The sequence below is a fragment of the Apodemus sylvaticus genome, chromosome 10 (assembly GCF_947179515.1).
Source record: "Apodemus sylvaticus chromosome 10, mApoSyl1.1, whole genome shotgun sequence".
Classification (NCBI taxonomy): Eukaryota; Metazoa; Chordata; class Mammalia; order Rodentia; family Muridae; genus Apodemus; species Apodemus sylvaticus.
Genome location: NC_067481.1, coordinates 12,874,022 through 12,892,077, shown reverse-complemented (window position 1 = coordinate 12,892,077; position 18,056 = coordinate 12,874,022). Strand labels below are relative to the sequence as shown.

The 18,056-nt window shown below is 38.0% G+C and overlaps 1 protein-coding gene across 1 annotated transcript in view; it reads right to left on the bottom strand.

The window, feature by feature from the left end:
- The window catches only part of LOC127693567 (ABC-type organic anion transporter ABCA8A-like), a 46,993-nt gene that overhangs the window by 16,976 nt on the left and 11,961 nt on the right, over positions 1-18,056 (bottom strand). Inside the window, exons 4-5 of the mRNA XM_052194533.1 lie at positions 17,751-17,884; positions 16,500-16,651 (exon numbers count right to left, since the gene is read on the bottom strand). Of these exons, the coding sequence (XP_052050493.1) occupies positions 16,500-16,651; positions 17,751-17,884 (286 nt within the window). The remainder of the gene's footprint in view (positions 1-16,499; positions 16,652-17,750; positions 17,885-18,056) is intronic.

Below are 18,056 nucleotides of genomic sequence, written 5' to 3'. Positions count from 1 at the left end.
GAGCATGCTTATTTTCAAGCTGCCTGGATACTTAATCACATTTTCTTCCTATTACAGGTTAATAGAAAATGCCCAGGACACCTGGGATAGGTTTCTCACTCTATCAGCAAGAGAGTTATTGTTTCTGCCACAACCATCCCCACCTTTCAATTCTATGGGCCTTTCTGGGTTGACTGTGTTCCCTCAGCAATCCATGGTACAAAGCAGTTGTCATTCAAACTAAGCTTGCTGCATGTGGTGATTCTTAGCCCTCCCTTGCACATAGTGGCAGATGAAGCCCTGGATTTCTTGTGTTTCTGGTGTGTTGGGCCTGTTTTGACCATAGTTACTACAATCATCTTTAAGACCCAGAACCCATGTTCTGGTAATTGTATTTGTAATTTCCATAACTGTCTCTTCATCTTAACCTCATGGACAGGGCGTCCTTGAGAATTTGTATGCTGCCTCTATACAAAATTGTTCAATAAAGAACACAAAACCATGTGATTTCTCCAAACCTAAAGACAGGATCCGTTCTCATTGTTTTCATTCCAAACTTCCTTTCCAGACACTGGAGAATAACTAGGAAGATTGCAAAATGAAGGAAAGGCTAGGAGAAAGAGAGATGTTTTCAGTTAGAAATACCAAATGCTAACATCAGAAGTAAATGGCAAACAACCTTCTATAGATGTGTACAGGACAGATGGTTAAAACTGCAAGAGCTAGCCATTCATATGCTTACAAAACAAGTCAAAATGAATTACAGTTCTTTGTACAGAAACAGAGCAAGTGTTCACACTATCCTACATTATATTATGCTCTGAACTTCATCCATACCTTAGGATACACCTTCATTTGATGTGAGTGTATGTATGTATGTGTGGGGGTCAGAGGAGGAAATTAGATGTCTTTCTTAATCACTCTTCAGTTTATTAATGGAGTCTGCCTCTCTCACTTGAAACTAGACCTTGTTGGTCTGCCAGTCCAGGTAGCCAGCTAGCCTAGGGGACCTCTATCTCTAATTCAGATATTCCATGCCCTCCAGCATTTAAATGAATACTGGATATATACACCCTAGTCCTGACTCTTGCACAGAAATAATTTATCCAGTGAGCCATATCCCCAACTCTCTACTGTGTCTTTAGAACTGGAAGGTACAATTTATGCTGTAACTGTATATTTGTTTAAAATGGCTCTATACTTAGAAACATATTACTTTTCTGAGACTTAGCTACATACACATTTTAATTTTCAAACTAGGGCTGGGGGTGTTTTGACCAGTGACAGAACATTTGTGTAACAAATGTACAAGTCCTGGGTTTGATCTCCAGAACAGTTTTTTTTCCCACTCAAAATATGATCAAGAAAACATCCTGTATCATTTGTGTAAGGATGTCTCTGTGCACAGTAATATTTGAACAAGAAGGATACTTACAGCTAGGAAAAGTAGATAGGAATACTCCCTTTCTTGTTCAGAAATTGTGTCAGAATATTCACGATTCTGTAAAGAGAGAACAAATCAATAAGTTTTATGCCAATGTGATTTGGCCATTGATCAACTCTACTAGTGTAGCCTTTCCCCAGATTTTCCCATGGGCACAAAGGAAGTACCAACTGTTAAATATGTAGCTAGGGGTTGCTATCCTTCTTCTCATGCCATGCTACCATTTCTCTAAAGGATGACATTCAGTGTTTAAGGATCAGCTACTGAGAGAATCCAGGGAACAGAGGAGGCAGGTCCCCGTTCTGTACCCATAATTCCTTGGTGTTGCTCCACTCTTTCCTATGATTCTTCACTGGAAGTTTAGAATCTCTAAGGAGTAAAGGGAAAAGAACTTTCAGGAAATACATCTGGTTTGTGAGCAAAGTCGAAATTTATTGCTGTGGTATCAGCTCTAGATAGGGTGTATCAAATACAAACATATAGCATAAAAGCCACATGAATATTAGCACTTTAAAGCACAGAATCTCAGAGATTAAGTGCAAATTTTGTATGCATTAGTAGTGTAAAGAACACCAAAGGATTTTATTTGCATCAATGGTTTTTTTTCCCTCTACTGCTTACTACCCATGTCCCCGGGAAATAGCAGCAAACACTAAATTTTCACTTGTAGGTAAATGGGGCTATCAGGCAAACTCTTCCTGATTCAATTAAGAATTTTCTACAGGTTTTGTGGCTTAGCTAGTGTCCCACTCCCTCCACTGGAAGTCTTTTATGGTTACAGGGGATGGCCATATTCAGGTTCCATATTCACCTCTGTTAGGAGTCTTAGCCAGAGTTACCCTAATAGATTCCTGGGTTTTCCATTGTTTTAGGTTTCTAGCTAGTCCCAGAGATGCACCACCACAGATTCCAGATCTCTTTCTCAATCTGTCTCTCTCTCTCTCTCTCTCTCTCTCTCTCTCTCTCTCTCTCTCTCTCTGTCTCTCTAAATATATACCTGTACCAATACCGATACCGATACCTATACCTATAACTACCTATACATATACATATACATATACATATACATATACATATACATATACATATACATATACATATACATATACATATACATATACATATACATATACATATACATATACATATACATATACATCATATACATATACACATACACTTACACATACATATATATATATACATATATATCCCCACTTCATCTCTCCTGCTCCTCTCTCTTCCTCTCCCCTACAACATTTCTTCCCACCAACCACCCCAGATGTCTATTTTATTTCCCCTTCTCAGTGAGATTCAAACATCCTCCTTGTACCCTCCTTGTTACTTAGCTTCTTTGGCTCTGTGGATTGTAGCCTGGTTATTCTATATTTTATGGCTAATATTCACTTTTAAGTGAGTATATGCCAGGTATATCCTTTTGGGATTGGATTACTTGACTCAGGATGATATTCTCAAGTTTCATTCATTTGTCTACAAAATTCATGTCTCTGCTTTAAAGAGCTGAATAGTATTCCATTGTGTAAATGAACCACATTCTCTTTCTCAATTCATCAGTTGAGTAGCATTTAGGTTGTTTCCAGTTTCTGGTTATTATGAATAAAGCTGCTATGAGCACAGTAGAGCAAGTGTCTTTGTGGGATTGGGGAACATCTTTTGGGTAAATGCCCAGGAGTGATATAGCTGGGTCTTGAGGTAGAACTATTCCCAATTTTCTGAGAAACCATCAAATTGATTTCCAAAGGAGTTGTATAAATATCCACTCTCACCAGCAATGGAGGAGTCTTCCCATTGCTCCACATCCTCATCAGCATATGCTGTCACTTGAATTTCTCTTCTACCAAATTTAGTGTGTCTTGTTTTATGTTGAGTCTTTAATCCACTTAGACTTGAGTTTTATGCAGGGAATAGATATGGAACTGTTTGTATTCTTCTGCATGCAGACATCCAGTTTAATCGACCACCATTTGTTAAAGATGCTTTCTTTTTTCCACTTTAGAGTCTTGGCTTATTTGTCAAAAATCAAGCATCCATATGTATGTGGATTTACTTCTAGGACTTCAATTTGATTTCATTAATCAATATGTCTGGTTTTATGCCAATACCATGCAGGTTTTATTACTATTGCTCTGTAAAACACCTTGATCAGAGGTGCTGATACCCTTCAGCAGTTATTTTATTGCATAGGATTGCTTTAGCAATTCTGTTTTTGTTTTGTTCTTTTTTCAATGTAAAGTTGAGTATTGTTGTTTCAAGATATGAAAAGAATTGTGTTAGAATTTTGATGGTAATTGCATTGAATCTCTAGATTGCTTTTCATAAGGTGACCACCTTTACTATTTTAATCGTACTAATCCATGGAGCATGGGAGATCTTTCTATCTTCTATTATCTTCTTCAGTTTCTTAAAATACTTGAAGGTATTGTCATATAAGTCTTTCACTTACCTGGACACAAACTTTGCCACACAACCTTCAACCCATAATATGTCCTACCTACAAGATGTGCATAGTAAAGATAGAGAAGAAATTGAGATATCAAACAACCAATAACTGGCCCAGCTTGCTACCCATCCCATGAGAGAGATCCCACCCCTAACACTATTAATGATATTCTGCTATACTTGCAGACAGGAGTCTAGCATAACTATCATCTCAGAGGTTTTGTCCAGAAACTGATGGAAACAGATGCAGAAACTCACAGCCAAATATTAGAGGGAGCTTGGGGAATCCTATTGAAGAGCGGTAAAAAGGCTTGAAGGATCCAGAGAGGTCAAGAACACCACAAGAAAACAAACATACAGAATTAACTAACCTGGGCCCATAGGTGTAGCAGAATTTCCCCCCAATTAATTTAAATATTAATACAACAAGAAGCCTGCTGTTGGACAGGCAAAAGGAAGGCAGAGCTAAGAGTTTAAGAGATGGGGAGAGGAAAAGAAGAGAAGGAGGAGGAGGACAGAAGATAGATGGAGAAGAGGATGAACTTTATCCACGTAGCTTTGTATAGCCACGGGTAGCTATAAATATCATAAAGGTTAGAATAATTGGGATAATTTGTCTAATCTAGGTGGGTAGCTTGTATAATTATCAATTGGCTCTGAAATTATTGTGTGGGTATCTTGTGAATTGAGAATTTAACCATACATAAAACTGACTGATAAATATAAGCTTCTAGAGTTTTGATTTACTGGGACTAAGGGGATTTGTGACAACTAGGCATAGGGTGTGGATGCCCACAAAGACTGAACCACCAAACAGAGAGCATGAATGGAATGGACCTAGGCCCTCAGCACATATGTAACAGGTATGCAGCTCAGTCTTCATATGGGACTCCCAATAGCAGGAGCAGGTGCTGTATGTGCTATGTGCCTGCCTTTAGATCGCTCTCCCCTAACTAGGCTGCCTTGCTTATCCACAATATGAGAAGATATCTTATAAAAAGATAGTTTTACTACAATTTGATATGCCAAGATAGGTTGATATCCATGGGAAGCCTCCCATCTTCTGAGGAAAAAGGGAGGACAGGAGGATGAGGAGGGGGGTGAGAAGAAAGGACTGGAAGAGGAGAGAAGGAAAGATGATGTTTGGATTATGTTAGTTATGGTTTCTATTGCTGTGAAGGGACAAAATGACCAATGCAACTCTTATAAAGGAAAATACTTAATTGGGACTGGCTTACAGTTTCAGAGGTTCAGACTATTATTATCATGTCAGGAAGTATGACATGACGGCATGCAGGTAGACATTGTGCTGGATAAGGATCTGAGAATTCTATATCTTTATTTGAAAGCAGCTAGGAGGAGACTAGAATTCTACACATTGGCAGAGCCAGATCATAGGAGACCTCAAATTCTACTTACACAGTGATACACTCCCTCCAACAAGGCTGCACCTCCTCCAATAATTCCACACCTCCTAATAGTGCCACTCCCTGTGGCCAAGCATACAAACACATGAATCTACATGGGGAGCAAGCTTATTCAAATCACCACATTCCACTCCCTGGCTCCCATAGGTTTACAGTCATAATACATTGCAAAATGCTTTTAGTTCAACTTCAAAAGTCCCCATAGTCTATCACAATCTCAAAGTTCAAAAGTCTAAAGCTCAAAGTTTCTTCTGAGATTCATGCAATCACTGAACTTTAATCCCCAATTCAATCAAAATCAAGAAACAGATCACATATTTCCAGCATCACAGGATAGAAATTTTGATTCTAAACCATCAAAGTGAGGAAATACCAGACCAAAGAAGACCAAAAGCCTGCTCAGCAAGCTCCAAACTCTGTATCTCCCTGTCTGATGTCCAACTCTTCTCAGCTGTGTTAACTGAAGCACACTTCTTTTTCTTAGGGTGGATCTACTCCCCCTTTCTAGAAGCTTTTCCCAGCAGGCATCCCACAACCCTAGCATCCCTAATCTTTTGGGCTATCCAAGGAAACTTCAATTTCACAGCTTCTTGTTCCAATATCTGGGATCTACACATAATTTTCTAGGATCCTCCAAAGGGCTTGGATCACTTTGACAGCTCTTCCCTCTGTAGCACACTGGGCTCTGGGCACTCCACTCCACTGCTGCTGCTGTTCTTGATGGTCATCCCATGGTACTAGGCTGCACTTTCACAAATAGCCTCTCATAAGCTCTCTCTATGGGACCAACCCTCAACTTCTTTGCATGACCCCTTCAGTTCTGGGCCTTCAACTGCTATTGAGACTGCACATTCACAAATGGCCTTTACTGGTTCTCACAGCACCAAGCCTCAGCTTCTCTCCATGAATGTTCATGCCTTGAAAACCAGTACCATCTGGGTGATTCTTACATGTCGCCAATTACAGCTGCCAGCTCAGTGTCTCTGGAATACAGCTTGTTGAGCTCTCACAACCCACTTCCCAGAAGATTTCACTCCAGCTAACCAGCATCAGATATCCCAGTAACCCCTACTATTACTGATTCTAAATCCAGAGCCACATGGCTGAAGCTGCCAAAATCTGCTGCTTGATGGAGCTAGAACATGGCCCCCTTGCACTTCATCACCAGCTTTCTGTTTTCAATGCTTTCCTCCACTGTCTAACCTTGTCTGTCCTGAAATTTGCTCTGTAGAGTGACATTGAACTCAAATATCTGTATCCCTCTGTCTCCCGAATACTAGGATTAAAGTGGTGTAGCACCACACCTAGACCTAAGCTTCTCTTTAATTTCTTTTCACAAAATCTTTATAAGTATGACCACTGTTTCTCAAGTACTAGACTAAGGACATGTGGTGATGTGGATCAAAAGTATATATCATCCCATATCAAGATCCATATCCAAAGCCTGGGTCTTCCAGCCTCAAGATCGGGATCATACCTATGCCCTTCATGACTGGAGTATAGTTCATTCCAGATATAGTAAAGTGGAAAACTGATAATAACCATAATGAGTCATCCTTTGACAATTTGACACACAATCATATCTCTTTAAGTCCAAATGAAAGGAATAACCAGGTCATAATAATGCCTAGCATGATATAACTATCCTTGTTTCAACTGTGAACACATGAACAATAATTTTAGTGCAGAGGGATCTTGTCCAAAGGTTATCATTCCCTTAATTCAATTTGATATCCTTGAACAAAGAATTTAGTTCCATTCCACTTCCTGGTGCCCCTTTAATCTTTAAACACACACACACACACACACACACACACACACACACACACACACACACACACACATATATATATATATATATATATATATATATATATACTTTGTACTTATCCTTTCTCAATTTGCTATGTCTGATCAAAAAACGTTCTTCTTAAGAATGAACCACAGGACAGAGTCTATGATAGGCTATTGATACTTTAGGAAGTTTCCTTTGTCAATGCAATTAATTTAAATCTCTTAACTTTAGCCTCAAGCTTACTTTTCAGACAAGGGCAAAACCCAGCTACATTCTTCACCAAAATATCAGAAAAATAGTTTCTAGGCCACATGATAAAACTCTTCTCCTCTGAATCTTCTTGAGCCAAAGAACAACAATTCAAATCACCCTCAGCACCACTGTCTTCCATGTTTCTACTAGTATGGCCCATTAAGCTTCACTTAAGGCATTATATTGCTTTTCTAATGCACAGTTCCAAAATTTACACTCCTCCAAGCAAAAATATGGTCAGGATTATCACAGAAAACCCCCCACTCCTGATACCAACTTCTGTCTTAGGATTTCCAATGTTGTGAAGGGACAAAATGATGAAGGCAACTCTAATAAAGGAAAACATTTAATTTGGGTTTAATTTCAGAGATTCAGTTCATTATCATCATGGCAGGAAGGATGGCAACATCCAGGCAGACATGGTGCTGGAGAAGGAACTGAGAATTCTACATTTTTATCTGAAGGCAACCAGAAAAAGACTGGAATTCTACACTGGGTAGAGCCTGAGCATAAAAGACATCAATATTTGCCTAAACAGTGATGTATTTCCTCCAACAAGGCCACACCCTCTTAATAGTGCCACTCCCTATGGCCAAGCATTCAAATACATAAGTCTATGGGAGTCAAACCTTCAAGTCATCTCAGGGATGTAAAGTAAATTTTTTAAAAAGAGCAAGCTGTTACAACCACCTGGAAATCAATCTGGCGGTTCCTCAGAAAATTGGACCCAGCTATACCATTCCTGGGCATATACCCAAAAGATGTTCCAACATATAAAAAGGATGCATGCTCCACTATGTTCATAGCAACCTTATTTATAATAACCAGAAGCTGGAAAGAACCCATATGTCCCTTAACAGAGTAAGGGATACAGAAAATGTCGTACATTTACACAAGAGACTCAGCTATTAAAAACAATGACTTCATGAAATTGGCAAACGGATGGAACTAGAAAATTTTATCCTGAGAGAGGTAACCCAGTCACAAAAGAACACACATGGTATGCACTCACTGATAAGTAGATATCAGTTCAAAAGGTCAGAATACCCAAGATACAATTCACAGACAAATGAAGCTCAAGAAGAAGGAAGACGCTAGTGTGGATGTTTCTGTCCTTCTTAGAAGCGGAAACAAAATACTCACAGGAAGTAATGATGAGACAAAGTATGGAACAGAGACTGAAGGAAAGGCCATCCAGAGACCGCCCAACCTGAGGATTCATCCCTTATACAGACACCAAATCTAGACACTAATGCTGATGCCAAGAAGTGCTTGCTGACAGGAGCCTGATATAGCAGTTGCCTGAGAGGCTCTGCTAGAGTCTGACAAATACAAATACAGCCAACCATTGGACTGAGCACAGGGTCCCTAATAGAGAAGTTAGAGAAAGGACTGAAGCAGCTGAAGGGGTTTTCAACCCTATAGGAAGAACAACAATATCAACAACCAGATCCCCTAGAACTCCCAGAGACTAAACCACCAAGGAGTACACATGGAAGGACTGATGTCTCCAGCACATATGCAGCAGAGGATGGCTTTGTCGGACATCAATGGGAGAAGAGGCCCTTGGTCCTGTGAAGGCTCAATGCCTCAGTGTAGGGGAACACCAGGACAGGGAGGTGGAAGTGGCAGGTGGTTGAGGGAACACCCTCTTAGAAGCAGGGAAATGGGGAATAGGATAGGGAGTTTCCAGAGGGGAAACTAGGAATAGGGATAACATTTGAAATGTAAATAAATAAAATATCCAATAGAAATGTTAAAAAAGGAAGAAATAAATTTAAAAGGGGAAAAATAATACAAATTTAAAAATACTTTAAATATTCAGTCTTCAGAGTATATATTTTCTAACTCAAGACCAAACTTTTGCAATGGCTCCCCTATTATGAGACACTTATAGAAATGTTGCACATGTCTTACCTCAAAATGTAATAACATGCAGCCTCCCAATGCAGCAGGTGGAATCAGGGCAATAGAACAAAACAGTGAGGTATCTCTAAAGAAGTCAATAAGCATAAAAAACATAGAGAAGATAGAGACCTAGAAGGAAATGAAATACATGCTTTTAGTTGCTTTCTAAAATGCAATGGAAGGGGCTAAGGAATGACTCGCCAGTTAAGACCATGTTTTGCTCTTACAGAGGACCCAAGTTTAGTTCCTTGTACTCATGTCAAGTAGTTCACACCTTCCTGTAACTCCAGCTTCACAAAACACAGCACTGTTTTCTGGAGCCGTCACTTGTGAACACACACACACTTAAACACACACACACACACACACACAAATCTTAAAACCAAAAATTAAATGTATTTTCAATTTATTCTAGCCTGATTTCCATTGTCATAAAATTAACATCATCACCAACATTGCTCTTGGCTAATCATTGGAAATTTAACAGAGTTGGACAAATATAGGATCTGATGCATAGACTAAAGATTCTGTGTCCAGTTTTAATCACTGAAGAAAAGAAATAAAGGGGTTTGATGTTTTCTAGGGATAAAATAAATAAGCTAAAGGCAATAATAAAAGATAAATAGTTTTGAATTGAACAGAATTGCGTTTTGTAGAAGTATTTTCTCAGAGATATTGATACGTTTATCAGTTAGGCAACATGTCTTTGGGTACCATTGGTACTGATAGAAAGGAAGTCACAGGTGTAAACTTTATATCATAGCCTTAAACCTTCCTTCCTAAAAGCTTTCCATAGAAAAGCTTTTCTTGAAGGTTCTGAACTTCCCTTCAATTTGTTCTGTTGTCAGGGTACTGTCTCTGACTACATTTCCATTCTAAAAGCTTCTAAATTTCCCCATAACAAAACATAGACACCCATAGGGTTAATCTGTGAGCATGTCATTTACGGTGAACCATGAGTCTAGTATTAATTTCCATCTTAACTTCTGTATTGATATATCTAATCTATATCTGTACCTATATCTATATCCATATCTACATCTATATCTACATCCATATCCATACCTATAGTTATATCTAATCTATATCTATATAATTTTCATTATTCAATTTTCCAAAAATATACACTATGTCTGTTTCTTTGTTAACTTGTGGAAATAAGTGACTATAAACTGCTACAATTAATTTGTATAAAGTAATATTATGACTAGTGTGTCAAATAGAAATACAGCATCATTCGATACGGAAGTGTATCAAGCCCTCCAGAATTTCAAATACAAAATATAAGGGGGGACGTTCTCATTTTAATCACTGGAATAAGAGACTGTGTCATCTGCGTGTTTTCTTCCTCAATCATCTCAAACTCTGATACATGAAGAAAAGCAAGTGTTTGTTAGACAGTAATGTAATTGAGACATTCAAAACAGAAGTGCTAGGATAAATACATATAAGTTATATATATTCCCCTTCTAAGTTTAGGAAGTGAAGATTTTAATAAATGATTCTTAACAAGGACTTCCTCAGTAACCAGATTTTAGTGTTAGTTTTTTTCATTAACAATATTTATAGTCTTCTGAAAATTCCATAACTTTTGTTGCCCAGCTAATTCTTTTTCCTAAGAGGAATTTCAAAACAATACCTATGTTTACAATCCTATAATGAGTCGCTTACCTTTAAAGAAAGTGAGATGTAAATAGATAAATTTAACATATATGTTATACACACACATATCTATATATACATATATATATATGTATGTGTATATATAATACATATATATATATATATATATGATTATATCATGGAACTAGTGAAAATTTGTCAGAAAAGTACATTTGAAATATTTTAAAGTATAAAATTGGTTTATATTACACCAACCAAATTTTAAAGTATCAGTACTTTATCATAAAACTTCATCATAAAAATAAAAACAGTAAACATACTTACAATATAGAAGCAAAGTGACCATATGCCACTATTTTTTCTCCCCTTGTGATAAATGAATGAAATCACGTAAGTCATGAATATAACTGACATGGCATAGCCACCAACATAGAGAATCTTAAACCAATAGGAATATGAGAATGAATATTGTGACATGTGAAAATATTTGAATGTATTATTGTCATGGGACAATATCTTCATGTTCCTTCATTTATAATGATTTAAGTATCATAGGGAGTGGTAAAGTGGGTGGTTTAGGATTATCACTTCTCAACAGAGACATCATAAAACACAAACAAGCAAGAGAGCTGACTTTGTCAGTTCTCTGCAAACGAACGTTTATATACAATACCTAACTCAAAAAAAAAAAAAAAAAAGACAAACTACAGGGACAAAAATGAAGAAGACCCTGAGGCAATGAGGTCCAGTGACAGGCCCAAATTTGGATCCAGCTCGAGGGGAGGCCCCAAGGCCTGACACTATTACTGCTGTTATAGTACAGTGTGCTCACAAAAAGGACCTATCATGACTGCCCACTGAAAGACCCAATGTGCAGCTAAAAGAGTCAGATGCAGATATTTACACCCAACCAATGGACAGAAGTTGGTGACCCCTGTGGTTGAATTAGGGAAAAGCTGGAAGGAGCTGAGGAGGAGGGCAACCCCATATAAAGACCAGCAGTCTCAACTAACCTGGAACCCCCAGAAATCTCTCAGACACTGAACTACCAACCAGGCAGCATACACCAGTTGATATGGGGCCCCCAACACATATACAGCAGAGGACTGCTGAGTATGGACTCAGTCAGAGAAGATGCACCTAATCCTCAAGAGGCTGGAGGCCCCAGGGAGTGGGGAGGTCTGGTGGAGTGGGGGACATCCTTGTGGAGATGGGGGTTGGGGGAAGGAGGTATGGGATGTAGAACAGTTGGTGGACAGGGAGGGGGATAAAGTCTGGATTGCAAAAACTGATAGAAGAAGAAGAAGAAGAAGAAGAAGAAGAAGAAGAAGAAGAAGAAGAAGAAGAAGAAGAAGAAGAAGAAGAGGAAGAGGAAGAGGAAGAGGAAGAGGAAGAGGAAGAGGAAGAGGAAGAGGAAGAGGAAGAGGAAGAGGAAGAGGAAGAGGAAGAGGAAGAGGAAGAAGAAGAGAAGAAGAAGAAGAAGAAGAAGAAGAAGAAGAAGAAGAAGAAGAAGAAGAAGAAGAAGAAGAAGAAGAAAACAAGGAGAACAAGAAGAAGAAGAGGAAGAACAAGAACAAGAACAGGAAGAACAGGAAGAGGAGGAGAGAAGAGGAAGAGTAGAAGAGGAAGTAGAAGAGAAGAAGAAGAAGAAGAAGAAGAAGAAGAAGAAGAAGAAGAAGAAGAAGAAGAAGAAGAAGAGAAGAGAAGAGGAAGAGGAAGAGGAAGAGAAGAGGAAGAGAAGAGGAAGAGGAAGAGGAAGAGGAAGAAGGAAGAAGAAGAAGAAGAAGAAGAAGAAGAAGAGAACAAGAACAAGAACAAGAACAACAAGAACAAGAACAAGAACAAGAACAAGAACAAGAACAAGAACAAGAACAAGAACAAGAACAAGAACAAGAACAAGAAAGAATGCTTTGGCCTGTTCTGAGAATTCTTGGCCTACTGTAGGCCCTGCCTGGAGATAGTCTTGCAGATGGATGCCTGCATTCTCAGTGTAGGATCTCAGTTTCTAGCACCACATAACTGGAAGGTATTTGGCAGGGGGTGTGTATGAACAAAATGTTTGGGAATAAGCAGCCAGTGTTACTGAATATCACAGTCAAAGCAGTCAGGAGGAACCAGTCGTGGTGGCACAAACTTTAATCTTAGTTCTCAGGAGGATCTCCATGATATTAAAGTCAGCTAGGGCTGCTAGGATTATATCCTCGTCCAAAGAATGAAACAAACAAACAAACAAGCACAGCAGAGGAAAAGCCACAGTGACAATTTTACGGCATATGTATTTCAACCACGCTTTAAGAAACCCTTATAATAGAAATGAAAATATTAAAAATGGTATATATTACTGTTAGTTTTTGGGATGAATCATTTAATTATAGTTGTTTTAGTAATGTTGTCACTTACCTGAATAAACAGATCTCCAGCTGTAAACTTACTCTCTGCTGGGGCAGAGGCAAAGAATGCAATGTACACAGAAAAAATGAGTGCACAGAACACTGGAACCTCAAACAGAGCCTGCCTAAACCAGTATGCAGATGGGGAGAGTCCTGAAATCCACAACTGGAACTGAGCTCTGTTCTGTTAAGGAAGTACAATCATCAATTGGATATTGTTTTCTTATAAAAATATACAGCATATAGAAAATAACCAAACCAGTTATTCATTATCAGCGATTAAATACTACACAGTCTAAGGGACATGGATCATTTCAAAGCTTCTCTATCAAAATTAGCTGTTGTTACTAATAAAAATAATTTATCCTAAGGTGTCATTGCAGTTAGTAAAAAAAAAAAAATAAACCACCCAAGTACTAAGAGAGAAATAGTGCAGTTAATCAAAGATTGACTTAATGTCTACAAAGGAAAATTCTCCATCTGAATATTAACCTTCACTGGTAAAAAAAAAAAAAATCATCCCTTATCCAAATGAAAGTAGCCATTTTTTCCATGTAAAATTGTCTCATTGCTTTATTCACAATGAAAATGAGTGATTAAAACACTGTAAATAGTTGCACCTTGCATGGTACTTTGCTGGCTGGGTAGTTTCTCATATGTAAAGTCATTAATGTGTTTCATAGCAATATACATGGATTATATGTAGTTATTTTATGTTTTACAAATTTTATATTTTAAGAAATCCACCAAATGATGAAAAATTGGAAGTGTTTTTCAAGTGTATTTTCTGTTATTTCTAGCTCTTCAGCCTTAGATAATCTAATTAAATATATGATGAATTGTTGCTATTGTCCCATGAATCATTAAAGTTCAGATTATTTTCAGAGATATTTTTTTCTCTTTCTGTGCTTCAGTTTTACTGTCTATTTTTCCAGTTTATTTTTTTTAACCTGTGTGTTTGTTCTAAATGCCATGTTCATTAATTTTTTATATGGCTACATTAGGTACTTATAGGTGTTCCACCTGACTTTCATACACACACACACACACACAACACATACACACACACACACACACACACACACAACTTTCCTCTATTTCTTTCTTCATTCTGTTCATTCTTTTTGTTTTGTTTTGTTTTTTAATTTTTTTTATTCGATATAATTTATTTACATTTCAAATGATTTCCCCTTTTCTAGCCCCCTCCCCACTCCCCGAAAGTCCCGTAAGCCCCCTTCTCTTCCCCTGTCCTCCCTCCCACCCCCTTCCCAGTTCCCCGTTCTGGTTTTGCCGAATACTGTTTCACTGAGTCTTTCCAGAACCAGGGACCACTCCTCCCTTCTTCTTGTATCTCATTTGATGTGTGGATTATGTTTTGGGTATTCCAGTTTTCTAGGTTAATAACCACTTATTAGTGAGTGCATACCATGATTCACCTTTTGAGTCTGGGTTACCTCACTTAGTATGATGCTCTCTAGCTCCATCCATTTGCCTAAGAATTTCATGAATTCATTGTTTCTAATGCTGAATAGTACTCCATTGTGTAGATATACCACATTTTTTGCATCCACTCTCCACTCTTCTGTTGAGGGATACCTGGGTTCTTTCCAGCATCTGGCAATTATAAATAGGGCTGCTATGAACATAGTAGAGCATGTATCCTTATTACATGGTGGGGAATCCTCTGGGTATATGCCCAGGAGTGGTATAGCAGGATCTTCTGGAAGTGAGGTGCCCAGTTTTCGGAGGAAACGCCAGACTGATTTCCAGAGTGGTTGTACCAATTTGCAACCCCACCAGCAGTGGAGGAGTGTTCCTCTTTCTCCACACCCTCTCCAACACCTGCTGTCTCCTGAATTTTTAATCTTAGCCATTCTGACTGGTGTAAGATGAAATCTTAGGGTTGTTTTGATTTGCATTTCCCTAATGACTAATGAAGTTGAGCATTTTTTAAGATGCTTCTCCGCCATCCGAAGTTCTTCAGGTGAGAATTCTTTGTTTAACTCTGTACCCCATTTTTTAATAGGGTTGTTCGGTTTTCTGGAGTCTAACTTCTTGAGTTCTTTATATATATTGGATATTAGCCCTCTATCTGATGTAGGATTGGTGAAGATCTTTTCCCAATTTGTTGGTTGCCGATCTGTCCTCTCGATGGTGTTCTTTGCCTTACAGAAACTCTGTAACCTTATGAGGTCCCTTTCATACACACACACACACACACACACACACACACACACACACACACACACACAACTTTCCTCTATTTCTTTCTTCATTCTGTTCATTCTTTTAGTTAAATCCTTGATTGCGTTAACTTTTCCTATTTGCTACTTCTTTCATTTTCTTTGTCATTTCTGGGTCTGTTCTTAATTGATCAAGTCTTGCCCCAAAGTTGGATCCTTGGGGGAACTCCTACAACTAATGATTGGAAATAGGTATTTCCAGCCCTATATAACTTCTGAATGTGCTCATCTTATAGGGATCTGTACATTCTTTACATCATAAAGTTCTACACCTTGCATATATAGCTCTTGTCTTGGCAACAAAGTCTAAGCATCCCTTGTGTAGAGTTCTACTGCCCTCACTCTATGTAATTCCTGTATTGACGGAATGCTCAGAAGCAAATTCCACTCACTCTAACCTTTTAGGATTCCAAGTTCTTCTTTTAGTTTAATAAGACTTTGGGGTGCTGCTCAAGACCTCTCTGTGTTCCTTGAGTTAGTTCCAAGAAGATATATATGATGTACAACTCAGATTTTTATACAGAATCTCACCAAGTCTTCCACTGAAAAGATTATGCTTTGGGAGGTGGACAATTATCATCACAAATCCATTCTTCAAAAGGAAACAAAGCTTTTATCTATCTGTAGTTTTCCTTTCTCATGGTCTTTCCACTTCTCCTCCCCCGTCTCTTTCCTTTAGTTCATTCTTACTTTTTACTTCTATATCAGTGCAAGTGTATATTAACCAACTGCTTAGTGCATAAACCTGCAGGCCATACTCAAGAAAAGCCCTACAATCACATTATAAACAACTTATGATTGTTTAAATCAACTAAAGTTTCCACCATTTTTACTACCTAATAGTCATCAATGCTGGTCATGGAAATATACGGAGGAACACAGGCCATTAGAAGGATCCACGAGAAGAAACTCTATCAAGACCACTGAGATTATTCTGAATGCAACAATCTGAAAGACTCCAGATATACCAGAACCTACAAGAACATACCAACCTTAAGAAATGTGCTGCGGTCGGTTTGAATGTGTGCTGATGGTGCAAACAGTCCAAGTAGCCCATTACTCACAATATCCACCAGAACCGGAAAACAATTCAGTCTCTTGGTATTGCATGCCAATGTAAAGTTGTAATTCTAAAATGTAACAAAAAGGTTTATCAGTCTGGAAGGAGGAAACATAAAACTCACGTGCACAATATGCAAAACTCTTAAAATACTGAAAGGATGGCGTATTCTTTGAGATGTGGCTGATTGACTGGAGTTTCTTCAGTTTCTTTGAGGTGCACAAGTCAATTCTGTCAATTTTTAAATGACTTAATTAAGCCTTAAGGGGATATAATTAAAATTTCAAGCAAACCTCTAATAGGACAAACTAATTATGACTGCTGTCATATAGCCATTAGCTTGGAATACCAACTTTCCCTCCTGGATAGAGAAGTGAGTTGGGTAAGAATCATGAAGTTCATGAAGTTACAATGACTATGAGTAACGTAACTAGGAAGGAAGAGGGGACTCTTCTGTGGAGATGTCTATAAGCTGCACAGTGAACTGTAGGGATGTATCTTTTGGGAACTGCCACGCATGCTGGGGTGGACTCTGTGATGAGACAGACACCTGATTCACCCATAACTCCTGTAAGAAACCTTATAAACTCATTGGTTCAATAAGCTTATGTAGAATAATAACTTTGGCTTTATTTAATAAGAAAATCCACGTATCATTTACAGACTGTATCTGACTTAGGGGTTATATTTGGGATCTCTGGCATAAAGCTCAAGATAACAAGTAGAAATTGTATTTTTTAATTATTTTTTACATTTTCTCATTAATGGGTGTTTCTCTCTGTGTGTGTTTGTGTGTACATCTGTGCATATACATACATGTTCATTGTGCATGTGTGAACATCAGAGGACAAGTTGTAGGAGTCAATTCTCTCTTTTCACCACATGGGTTCCAGGAACCAAACTCAAGTAACAATTATATAATGAGCTAATAGTGAATGTAAATTAATTATATTAAACTCATAAATACAATTCTCTGAGTAATGAACAAAAGTAGGAATCTTAACACATTCTCTTCAGTAAATTTAATGTTTAAATAGCATAATCACAGCCTCCTCAAATACAAAATATAGCACAGATATGTTATTTGTATAACATATTTTTTGTATAACAATTTTTTCATTAAATTGCTCTATAATAGTCATAGCTCTGTGCTCTGGAGATGCACGTACCTTCTCATCCCCTGATAGGATGATAGCTCCATTATACTGAATATCCTCTGTGCCATTTCTAGTCCCAAAGGCATCAACTTCCAAAGCTATGTTCTGTTGCTCCAGTGAATGTATGAAGTCATCAATCTTTGCTCCTAATAGACAGTAAAATGTAAAAGGCACTATAAATCCAAAGGAATAGCACAAAGTTATATGTCAAAATGGCTCTTCATAGCAATTTGATTGTTACAGCATGCAAGAGCATGGATTGTAATTCTCCATATATTTCTTTTCTGAATAAATACATTTTGTTCCATTTTTGATTTA